Below are 12,757 nucleotides of genomic sequence, written 5' to 3'. Positions count from 1 at the left end.
ACACCTACAATCTGGCCTGTTACTGCACACACACTGACTTGCCCAGCCTCTTTCTGCTTCTCGCTCCCTGTGTCTGTCTGCTCTGTTGACTTTCTTTATTAGCAGTATGTTTTTTAAAGTCAACAAAAAGAAAAGGATTTGTTTCAATTTTGCATGTTGTAATGTCAGCCAGTACAGACCATATTTCATGCAGTGTGGAGATGATGAACTGATCAGTCATGTGAGGTACATTTTCACTATGTCAGAAATCACCTCAAGTGAGTGTAAAGACATTTTTTGCAAAATAGAGGAAGTTTAAGGTTTTCATTAACCTTTTCTTATGCGATACTTAAACTTAGTTATAACTTTGTATCATAGCCAACCTAATGACATGCGCACCAACCAGAGGCAGCTTTCACAAAACAGCGGCATCAGTAGGCCAACGTTAAATGGGAGAGGTCGCACTACAATCACTGGGAGCTGGGATGAGTTTTAATCCTATCCTGAGATTTGGGTCTGCTCACTGGTGACTAGCCACATGCAGTAGTCAAGGCAACAGTTATTTTGCATTCCCACTCCTTGCTCCCTCCGTTGCCCATTTCAGACTGCAAGAGTGCAACGAGCAAACGTGAGTCTTGGGAGAGAAGCGAGAGAGAAATGACATCATCCCTGACAGAGACAACAGGTTTAATAGCCACCGCTGTTTTACCACTTTCACTCTTTGTTTTCTGTGGAGCAGTATTTCTGCAGACAGAACTAACAATACGAGGGCTTTAAAAGAAAGGAAAAAAGATTATGGATTTTGAAAAGATTTTCTGTTTAAAAGAACATTTCAATTAGCTGTTAATGCTGCTGTGATTGGGAAAACAGATGTTGGAACCATTCACACCCCATTGTGTAAAAAATAACCATAAAGTATATCAAAGCTGTTGTCGTCATTTTGCTGAAAGAAAAGCTCATGAAGCTGAGGTTCAGGCTAAGGGTGACGTAGAACTCAAAGCCCCTGGCCATGGGTCAAACTGGGCCAAGCCCCATTTATTGTCAGGCTTATCTCATGTCTCTGTGAGCAAATTGAAATACAATTTGAAGCCATCACTGATTGCTTGAGCCATGTGTCATTTGTCTCCCAGTATACGCGGTAGTGAGCTGATTCACCAACACAGGACAGGAGTTGTTTGTGTTCACCACCTCCACACACAGAGACTGATAAGCAACAACAATAAATTTACTCAGCTCCAAGAATATGCTAATATCTACTTGGTCTACAGTGTCAGTGGGAGACTCTAAAGAAAAAAAAAGAAACTGAAACAGATCTTATTCATCCTTAGCTTTTCTGATGATGACACTTGTAATTTATTATAGCTTCCCTCTGCCATTGGCCATTTTCCTGTATTGTGTTTTACCTTTTCTGTGGTTAATACTAACAGGTTTTATACCCCTGTACTCACAGTGTACTCTTATCACTGAGCCCTTGTATTAATTATCCTGAAAAGTAACATAGTGACTGTTGTTTGAGTTTCACCAAAAGTCTGTCACTTTAATGTCTTGTGGCACCGACAGGGAAGCAGAGCATTGTACTGCCTAACAGTACCGACAGCAAGACATATTCCAATCATCTAAAAGAAGGCTAGAGTATGTGTTCTTCTCCACACAGGGGGAGAGCTGACGGTCATCTACTGCAGGTAATACACTGACTAGGGAAGTACCTCATACCACCCCAGACTTTGTGCAATATTTGCAGGAGAGTAGTCACCAAAATGAGGGAACGACAAGTTTCTGCTTAAATATTCATCTAGCGTCCATCATTTTAAAGTAAGAACCTGTGTTATTTTTGATAACTTGAGAAGGACGAGTGCTCAACCTCAGCCTCCTGCCGGTGGTACGCCGTATTCTGTGACCTGTCCAATTCAGTGATCTGTAGCAGTGCAACTGCCACTTCGCATACAGGGAATGTTAAGTGAAATGTGCATGCAGGAAAATTCTGCCATTTATTTGACTGATATTTGCTGGATGACTAAATAGTTTCAATATCATTTCCACTGTGTTGTTTTAACTTCTCCAGCTGTAGCACAGACCCCCAGCTGGAAATGCATACAATTTTATTATTGTTATTATTTTTTATTTTGACACTGATGCCATTACCTTTTCCCTTTTAGATTTCTGATCAATATTCAGTGTGAGAAAAAGTGTTGTTATAACAAAGGCTATTTACCCTTTGTAATGGACATTCATACATACATACATTCCTGGTGTTTGAAGGAACAACTTACCCAAAAACAAAAATGTGGTCCTTATCTACTCACCCCCATGCTAATGGAAAGTGAAGGGGGAAGTTAGGACTTGTTAAATTGTGTTAAATCATAAGCAGAAAAAAAAAAAACACAAAGAAAGACTCCATATAACTTGTCCGACATAATCCAGGTCTCCAGAAGCCCAGTGATGCCAAACTTATTTTAATAGATTTTTTACACCTTGTTTCTATAGCCTCTAAGCTAAAAGTATAAGCTTGCAAACCGTCTGAAGTAGGTACACAAACATCTGGGTCTTCTGGAGAGTTGGATAAAGCCATACCCTTCTACTACAGTAGTTTAGGAGAATGCTGTTTTGCTGTGAAGCTCCACAAATTTATTTTTGGACCCTGAAACTTCACCTGACATTCCATCGACATGGGGGTAGGTAGATAATGACTGAATTTTCATTTGAATTGAACTGTTCCTGTTTTGCAGCAGAAGGGCACATGATTCAGGATAAGGCTATTCAATGTCACAGGGCAGTGACTAAATTTGTGGTAAAAGCCCTACACCAGTCAACATCAGTAAGATCTGTCTGGTAAAGAAGAGATTTCTTTATCCGATTCCTAACAAACAACATACAAAACTTTGATAAGGAATTTAAAAGAATTTGGACTCGATGCAACGCTACTGAACCCCATCCATGCCTTTACGATGCTGCAGACCTGAGAGGTGATGAATCAGCCCTCAGTTGATCAGGATGTAAAGCCAAAGCAGTAGCTTCATCCTAGCTTTTGAGGCTTTGTTTCTTTTCAGCCTCTCTGTTCAGACTTTGAGATGAAACTTTCAGATATCTGACTGTCTTCTCTAGATAAACGTTCCCTATGTCGTCACAAAAGAGATCCAGTTCTTTATTTTTTAAGTGATATTATTCAAGTACTTTACACCAAAAATATGCTCTTTAAAAATATTTTGAGTATGTTTAGCCATATTCCCAGGTTACCTCTTAGGGTAACAAGAATTAGATGAATAAAACCTGTAAAACGGGCAAAAATATCAGGTAACAAACAGCGATCATATGGGAGCAGCAACAGCATACAGAAAATACATTCATTACTGAAGGGCCAATTTTTCTGAAAAATGTTCATGTTGAGGGTGTTATTTTAAACTTTATATCTCATTTGTTTAAAGGAACTTACAGTATATCCTCTAAGGACCATGTTCTATTAGTATACTGTTTGAATTTAATAATAATATCTGGCATTAAGTGGCAATCCCAGCAAAAAGAGAAAAACCCCCCCTCTTGTCCAGCTCTACTGCACATATACGTGTGAGCTGGGTTCATCCCTGTCAACTCTCTCTCCTTCAGAAACAGTGCATCGAAGCAGCAGTGATGTAATAGGACACATTGTTAATATGCATCATAAACCTAACTTAACTCAAGCTCTGGTGGCTGTGGGGCACTTGATGGGTAAGCTGAATGGACAAGTGCATTGCCTCTGTCTAAACAGCCTCCAAGCATCAGTAGTGGAAATGTCATCGCTTGTGGCAACGCAGGGAGATGTGTCAACTGACTGACATTTCTGGATATCCATCATCTAAAATTAGTGAAACAATTTCCGTTATTAATTTTATTGCTTCAAAGGTAATAACATGGAGATGTCTGTCTACTGACCTTCTCTAAAAAACATTTTAATTTAAAGCCCTTTTCGGACAAGAAATATCAAACTTCTGTGGACTCGTCAAGCATTCAGACTAATGACTTTATTCAGATTTTGACACGACAGGTACAAAAAGAGCTTCATGCTTGTAAAATATGAGATGAAGAGATTAATGACATGAAGGAAGCAGGGGGTTTTTTAGTTCCTTCATCGGCTGCCTTCCTCATGGATTTTAAAACATATTTTTCCGTTAAAGCCTTAATTATTGACCGTCGTTGGGGACACTCTTCCTTTTGCATCATATTCATTTATTCATCCATGCAGTTGGCATAGATGAGTTTGGAGGGGGTGTTGGTCTCATTACTGCTTTGGTTGTAAAAGGGTTTTTTAAGTTCACGTACAGCACACTGTTGGGGCTAAAACGATGTTTTATAGAACAATCTGACGTGAGAAGTGTATTTAACAATATTATAGTCAGCGCCACCTCCTAACTCAAGGAAATTAATGTTAAATAGCATTATGAGACCAATCACAAATCCTATGTTAACAACATGGGTTTTCCTGTGAGGCCCTCAATCATATGCTGCACATGTATTAGAGTGATCAAACTTGTCCCGAAAAGAGTGAAAACATCTTTAATGTGGAGAAGAGCTTTAGTGCTGTGCTGTTCTCTTCTTTTGATGAGTTACGCATACTACCCTGCTTGGATATAACTGATGCTAAAGCAGCATCTGTGTTAAAGTCTTTAGGAGCTGCCATTGTTGTTTTCAAATAAACAGCCTCTGGTTGTCACACCTGAAACATACCCGCACACTTGAAGGACACTGACTGTTCCAACCATTGTGTGTTAGGCCACAAGTACATAGGTTGAAGCCTGGCAAGATGGACTTGCGATCACATGCAATGTAGCAAATCAAGCTGCCTTGCAAGATAAAGCTTTTACATTCATCTGGTGCGTTTAATTCCAATGTGTGCCATGTTGAACAAAAATCTCACTCAATTTGATCCTGACTGCTCTCATGCCTTTTAAATAAAAGTGACTCTGCACTCAGTTAGACATGACACCAACAACTTGCTAGACCACTTGTGTAGGTAAATGGCTCTATGCTGTCTTCCTCTACGTGACCACAATGGAGAGTCAGTAAGTCAGTAAACTTGAATGTTGAAGCTGAGCATCTCAACTCTTTCTAATTTTTTTTTTTTTATTGTGTGTTATCCCTCCACAATATAACATATTTTACATGCATCAGCGGTTCAGAGAAAGAAATGGAAAGGAGAAGCGAAGGGAGCCCCTGAGCAGAACAAGTACATGACTTAAATCAGTAAAACTCTTACTGATGTCTCAGTTGGACTGTTCATTTATTGCGTATTGCCACTGCTCACTGCTGTCTGCTTTAATGTTGCTTTACGTATGTAAATGTGCATTCAGCATCCATCCAGAATTTTTAAGATTATTATTGTGGACATGTGTTGCCGTTATTTGATAGTGAAGGAAATGAGGGATAGCGAGGAGGCAGATGGGAAACAGAGAGCGAGGTATGACATGCAACAAAGGTCACCAGCTGGACAACGCCAACAATAGTTGAGACCATGTGTCGTCCACTGTAACCATTCGGCTACCAAGGTGCTCCTGTTAGCTACTAAATGTTAACAATTTGTTCAGACATTGTGACACTTTACCTTTAATTTGCCATATCATCACCGCAAGGACATCTGTACCAGTTTGTTCATCATTTTAAAGTTGCATAATTTCTCTTCAGTGAACATCCACCACAAAAACATCACAACACAGAACTCAGGACAGTGGATTGTGAGCAGTAGGTACAGACAAATGAGGTGATAATGGTGCACAATGATGAACCCGATCATAACTTTACTTCTTGAAGAAGACATTGTCCTCCTCCCAGAACCAGGTGTAGGTTAGGTTGCGAGGGTAGGCCTCTGCCTGGCAGGTGAAGAAGGCGTCCTGCGAGATGTTCACTGTAATGTTCTCTGGTGGTGTTATAATAAACGGTGGGCCTGGGAGAGAAAAACACAGAAACAGTCTTTGAAAGCATGTACTGAGTAGGACTCTCTCAATATAATACATTGAGATATACAGATACAACCAAATTTACAAAGTACATCAAGTGCAGATATGGAACCTGAAATTTCCAAAGTAAGAATATGGCTCTCCCTTTTTATTCATAATCCAAATTTGCCTTATAAATAAACGTGGGAAAAATGTTATATTTAGTTAATGATCATCAGTTGAATTTGTATTCCAGTGGGGAGCAGTTCTGTATAACTGTTAGATGATTTTGTAAAATACAGCTGCCTTGTAACATAACAGCTTGTCAGCAGAGGCAAGCAGAGGCTACACACATGAACAGATCACTGTTGCCCGTTGAAATGTACTGCCCCTTACTGCTGAGGCATTAAGGGGCAGGGTTTCAAGCTTTAACTGCGGGAGCTGGTGTGGCTAATGGGCAAAAAAAAGCATTCCACAAGTTCTAAATTATACAGTTGTAGCACAGTTAGCCATTTTTGTCACTCTCGCTGAACATTAGCGAGCCCCATGATTTCAAATGTCAGATTTCAATGTGTTTATTGACAATGAAAACGTCAGACTTCCAAAAACAAGTTGCAAGGTTATAAGGTACATTTACTGCCATTTATCTAAAACACAAGGGTTTCAAAAATGAACCTATGTTTGAGTCATTTGTGCTAGATCTATTTTATGAAATGGATAGTTGATGATGAAATGAGGGGTAACATAAACTATTTGAAAACATCCATAAAATATGCAGCACATACAAGACAATTGCTGACCCTTTTACTGTACACAGCATTAAACCCCGAGGATCTCATTCACTCTACTGTCCACATAGGGAGCATAAGTCAGTGTGGCGTTATCAAGGACATCCTATAATAATTGCCCCTTCCAGTGGGAATTTCCCTCTCAACCACGTCACACCCGCAACAGACACAACACTAGAATTAGTTAACCTGCAGGGTAGGGGTCATGTGGGATATTTATGGACATGTTCACATACTGTGTAGACACACTCGGATTTAACATTTTGCACTCAGTGAAGGATTATGAGAACTTATTGAGTGATCCTTGCTGCGACAGATGGATCATCCTCCTTGCACGCTTGGATATATTTATACCATGATACTTGATTTGCAGTCATTTCCTAGCTGTGACCATAACTGGGTCTATAACCATTCTGAGTTTGGTCTGGAAGCAAAAAACAGCCTTTTTTCTATCTTCATCTACTTTCACACACTAGCACACACTAAATGCTTGGATTTATATGAGAGCACCACTCAACACTTAAGTGTGTGAGTGAATGTGGCATTGCACCCAAAATAGGATACACGACATACAGTATAAGTACTGTTGTTAAAGACTGGGCAACATTGCATTGGAAAGATCTCTTCTGAATGTGTGTATTTGTGCAGGAATTACATGCATGACAAGACAAAGACTTTGAAATGTGTGGAAATACTTTCAAACTGAATATCAGAATTCAGACAGACAGACACAGTATAGCTTAGAGAAGGAGCAAGACAAGGGACAGGAAGTTGCCCCACAAATGTCAGTGAGATTCTGCCGGAGAGGAAGCAAGTATCGATGGACAGAATGACAAGGAGATCTTTCTCCGAGCTTTGAACTGACTAGATGGTTACAAAGAGGCTCCAAGGTTTAAAAACAAATGAAAAAGACTCAAAAGCTTGCTAAAGATAGGTGGGATGGGTCACAATCCCTGCGGCCCTACATCCAAAAAATCCTAGCTGACCAGATAAAGAGATTTATGAAATGAAGAAACGGCTGAGGTGCCCTCTGAGGTCGAGGCTTAGGAGTTACTGAAGAAAAGCGAGACAGAAGGAAAACTGACTTGAGGGAACAGCTAAGCACAGTAAGTTTTTTATTTAACAACTAGGCTCAATTAAGTAATATACCTGGTGCAGCATTTAGTACAATCTGACTCTGACTCATTTTCCAAGTCAGATTCAGTAAGGCCCTATTTACACATTTCATTTCAACTGTCTTAATTAAAGTGAAATTTGTAACACTTTTGTTTCCACATACGGTGACGTTACTCAAACACAAGACCTTAAACTTGTATTTGTTCAAGTGCTTTGGTGTGATGAGCTGCATGCACAGCAGAAAGTCTACCCAGAGAGAACTAAGCATTTTAAATCTCACTTTGGGGCAAAGTTTTTATCAGATTTGACTGGTTATTTTATACATACAGTTTAAGTTTTCTTAGCAACCTTTATAAGGGAAATGATGGCTTTCTCTCCATTCATTCAGATAGGGTTCTTGCCTGAAAAAACTACCAAAGGGCGTGTAAAGATGGCTTCTGGGAGGTGAGACTTACCCATAAGGATTTTGCTTCTTTAATGAAAGAATTTCAATGAAATGAATGAAATGATACTCAGTGTGTCCTTTGCTGTACAATACAGTATAATCTTATTTTATATCAATCCATGGATACAAATATTTTATCAGACACCCAAATGCCATCTTTTTCAGTTTTATTTGTATACATCGTTCACATGACCAAATAATCTTAAGTGTCCACAGAGTTCTCTTAGAGTGTGTTCTATCCTTTTTGTACAGTATAGTTCCAAGAAATGGTACAAACGGCACTGTCCGCTCCAATTAGGATGACAGAAACTGTAGAAACAGAGCAGCACCTTGTCAGGAAGTTCACCCCACTCTCTGGCAATTTCTGTCATCTTAGGGGGCCTCAACCCTCGTCTCTGAATATTACGCAGACTGTCAAACATAAACATCCACCTACGAGACAGCACTCAGGAAAAGCTACCCTGGAACACTTTCTTCTGACAATGGATGAACACACCATGCATTTATCTCCATATTTCTTCCAGTATGTCCATAACATCATGGAAAAGGATAGACAAAAAATGTGGCACACACACACACGGACACACACACACACACACACACATACAGCTAAGTTGAGCCAGTGTTGCATCTAAAAACTGCTAGTTCCATATGTTAGTTCTGATCTGTAGCCCACGGCCTGATCCTTTAACAGGCAGAGCATTTCCATCTGCCAGCCTCTTAGCCGACAACCACTAGGCATGTGCTGGATGACTGTGTTGTTGGTGTTTGAGTGGGTGTGTGTGTGCATATGTGTGTGTTTGTGCATGTGTGCCAACCCGCCCTATTTGGAACCAGCTGAGTGCTGGAGATTTGTTGGCAATGTAGTCTCTTAGCTGATCTGCAACTCAGTGGCTTTCCAGGAGGGCCTCTATTAATCCGTCGCCCCCGTAAATTATACAGGACGGGTCAAACAAGAGCTCTGGCTCAGCTCTGGCTTTGTACTCAGTCGTAGGGAAATATGTGATCTCTACAAACATGTTCACTGTCTGTTCTCTAATGAATGCGAGCAACTGACAACCAACATAAAAACTACAGCACATTCTTTTATGTAACATTGATCTGATGGGAGCAAGCTGGCAAAAATTATATTCATATTTAGATGAAGGTCGGGCGAAAACATTCATAAAACCTTAAAAAAACTGTTATGTAATAGACTATAATTTTTCCTTTTGCAAAGTGATGCAACCAAACAACAAATTTGACATTTTCTATCTATGCATAGGAGTGGAGGAGGATGGAGGAGGTTTTCGGGTGTATAAGTGAATCAAAATAACAAAAAAAATAGTCACAGAGCTGTTTCAATCCAGTCAGCTGTTGCCTGGTTAGTATGTTAGCTGTCATTACTGCTGCTGTGCAGACATCACTCGTAAGGAGCACTAAAAGTCCACCGCTTCGTCAGGCCTTCTCTGCAAAATTCTAATGTCAACATGCTCTAATGCTCACAATGCCAGTGTTATAAAGCTAATGTTTAGCAGGAATATATACCATATTTACTGTCATGAGAGAACTCGCGCAGCTAGACAGGAGAGCGGCAAAGCTGAACACAGGTGGAAGAAGGACAAGCTGCAGGTTTCTCACCAAATCCTAAAGGACTGCTGGCGTTGCTACCAGAACACTGTCAAAGAGGCCAGAAGAGAGCACCTGTCAAACCTTATTGAGTCAAATTGTCACAACCCACGTGTGTTTTTTAAAAACACTGAATCCGTTCTTGATCCCCCTCAGCCTGCATGCACAGAGGAATACCCTGAAATGTGCAATAGCTTCCTGCATTTCTTAATAAGGTTGCTACAGCAAGGGCTCTCATCGCTATTCCTGCATCTGACCCCTCTGATCCTGTTCCTTGCTCGGCTGTGTATGATTTGTTTGAGCCTGTGTCTCTGATGGCTTTAGAATATGTGGTTGGCCAGATTAAGCCATCAAGCTCTCCCTGTGACACTGTCCCGCCTCACTTTTTTAAAGAGGTTTTCCCAAGTATAGGGCAGTCGGTTCTGGCAGTTTGTCTTCTGGTGTTGTCCCCCAAAGCTTTAAACATGCTGTGGTGCAACCCCTGCTTAATAAACCTGGCCTTGATCGTGGTATGCTAGCCAATCATAGACCTATCTCCAAGCTGCCTTTTATTTCAAAAATCCTCGAAAAAGTTGTCCATGCTCAGTTGAAGTCCTTCCTGGTTGAGCATGATGTCCTGGAGGAATTCCAGTCTGGTTTTAAAACAGGGCATAGTATGGAGTCAGCTTTATTAAGAGTGTTCAATGACATCCTCCTGGCGGTTGACTCTGGAGACTATGCGATCCTTGTCCTGCTGGACCTAACTGCGGCGTTTGATACTGTGGGCCACAATACCTTAGTGTCTCAGTTGCAGCACCTAGTGGGCATTTGTGGTAGCGCCCTGGATTGGTTTAGATCCTATCTTGCAGGAAGAACTACATGTGTAAGCCTTGATGGCTCTGAGTCCCGCTCTGCTCCACTGTCATATGGGGTTCCACAGGGTTCAATTCTAGGGCCCCTGCTTTTCTCACTATATCTGCTTGCCCTGGGATCCATCCTGAGAGAGCATGGTATCTCTTTTCATTGTTACGCTGACGACAGTCAGAATTATGTCCCGCTGAAGAAGAAAGATGCCTTCTGTCTGAAACCACTTCTGTTATGTCTTGAAGACATTAAAGCCTGGATGTCATTGAACTTTTTAAAATGTAATGAGTCCAGCCAGTCCACCCTCACCTCTAGTTAGTCCAAAACTCTGCTGCTCGCCTCTTAACCGGAGCACGTAAGAGGGAGCACATTACTCCCATTCTGGCATCCCTCCACTGGCTACCTGTGCACTTTAGAGTTCATTTCAAGATTCTTTTATTTGTTTTTAAATCTTTAAATGGTCTCACTCTGCCTTACCTCTCTGAGCTGCTCCATCCCTACGCTCCTGCCTGGTGCCTCAGGTCAGCTGACCAGCTGCTCCTGGAGGTACCGAGGTCTAAGCAGAAGCTCAGAGGGGATAGAGCTTTTTCTACTGCCGGTCCCAAACTATTGAACGTCCTCCCGCTGCACATCAGACAAACCCCCTCACTGTCCATTTTTCAACTCATCTTAAAACCCATTTTCATTCTTTGGCATTCAACCCAGCATGAGACTCTGCTCTTGTTTTAGTGTTTTATGGTTTTTATTGTTTTAACATTTTTATTGTTCTATTGTTTTTATATTGTCTTTTATGTTTCTTATGTTTTACATTCTATCTCTTATTTATGTACAGCACTTTGTCCCAGCTGTGGCTGTTTAAAGTGCATTATAAATAAAGTTGAGTTGAGTCTTAGTTTATTGTGGTAGAGGATTAATATTAGCAAAACACGCAAAGTGTATCTGAGACTGATGGGAATATCATCAGTTTAGCGCGTATTTAGTCATAACCCTAAGTTTTTGACAAATTATAAAAATTCATTATGAATGATTGAGCGAGGGACAGGAATGTTGGTGCCAAACGTTGACATTTAATCCCACAATTGATTAGAAATTTCACTGACAAACCTTCAAAGTTGACCTTGTGCTGGTACAAGGGTAAAGGGTAAAAGTGTCAGAGTATCACCATCGAGATTTGAAATACGTCTTCTCAGAGACATGGACGTCCCTCTGAACATGTTCATTCAGGAAGACCATCTTTATGTTCACTCATTCACATTTCTCTCACACTGCTCACTTACTCTCTCTCACACTTCTTAGTCAGCTGACTATGAAAGTTTGCTCCTTCAGTTAAATAATCTACAGTATGCCACGATTAAATCAGCCAATCGTGTCATTGCTGCCAAAATTCACATCCGTTCTTTAGCTTTCAATGTCCAGTCTCGCTCAGTCCTTTTTCTGGTATCCAACTTCTTCTCGACAACAAGTGGAATTTATTATGAAGTGAGAATGTCTGTGCTACTTTGTTGAATTCCCACAGGGATCAATCTGGTGAAAACTCAGTGAAAATACTTCAGTTAGAGATCTATTCCCTCAGTTCAGATGAGGTCGGGACAGCTCAGCTGTGTTCATCTGGGGCAGCATTCTTTAAATCAGATGACCTGGAATGCCATGCTTACTGCTTTATCATTTATCCTCTTCAGTGTCGCTGCACAGACTCCGATACTGTGTTTACTTGCAATTTCTGGGGAAAACAATTAGTGCACTGACATGTGCATGATGTGGCACATTGTAGATAATAAATGATTCATTTGCTAAGTGTGTCTTGATTTTGTGGTGGAGCATGGACTGATACAGACGGATCGTTTTAGTTACATAAGCTGACACTTCATTTAGAGCTGGAGGCAAAAAGCTATCCCATCCCCAGATTCTTTTTCTCTTCAGGCTTCTATAAATAATAAACTGCTCAGATGTATGAATACAATTGTCATGCTCCATCTAGTCTTAAATGTTCCTGTTGTAACATGCCGCTGTTAGCTGTCCCCAAACTAATTTCAGTGTTGTCTGGTCTCACTCTAAAACATACTACTGCATCATAC

General features: G+C 40.6%; 1 protein-coding gene across 4 annotated transcripts in view; it reads right to left on the bottom strand.

Moving 5' to 3' along the window:
- Positions 1-12,757, bottom strand: part of igsf9bb (immunoglobulin superfamily, member 9Bb) — a 157,507-nt gene that overhangs the window by 57,766 nt on the left and 86,984 nt on the right. For all 4 annotated transcript variants that reach the window (XM_030437838.1, XM_030437840.1, XM_030437839.1 and 1 more), the window contains exon 6: positions 5,749-5,890. In XM_030437838.1, the coding sequence (XP_030293698.1) occupies positions 5,749-5,890 (142 nt within the window). The remainder of the gene's footprint in view (positions 1-5,748; positions 5,891-12,757) is intronic.

This window comes from Sparus aurata, chromosome 13 (genome assembly GCF_900880675.1).
Source record: "Sparus aurata chromosome 13, fSpaAur1.1, whole genome shotgun sequence".
NCBI lineage: Eukaryota > Metazoa > Chordata > Actinopteri > Spariformes > Sparidae > Sparus > Sparus aurata.
Note: the sequence above shows the minus strand (reverse complement) of the source record. Positions and strands in the feature narration are given on the sequence as shown.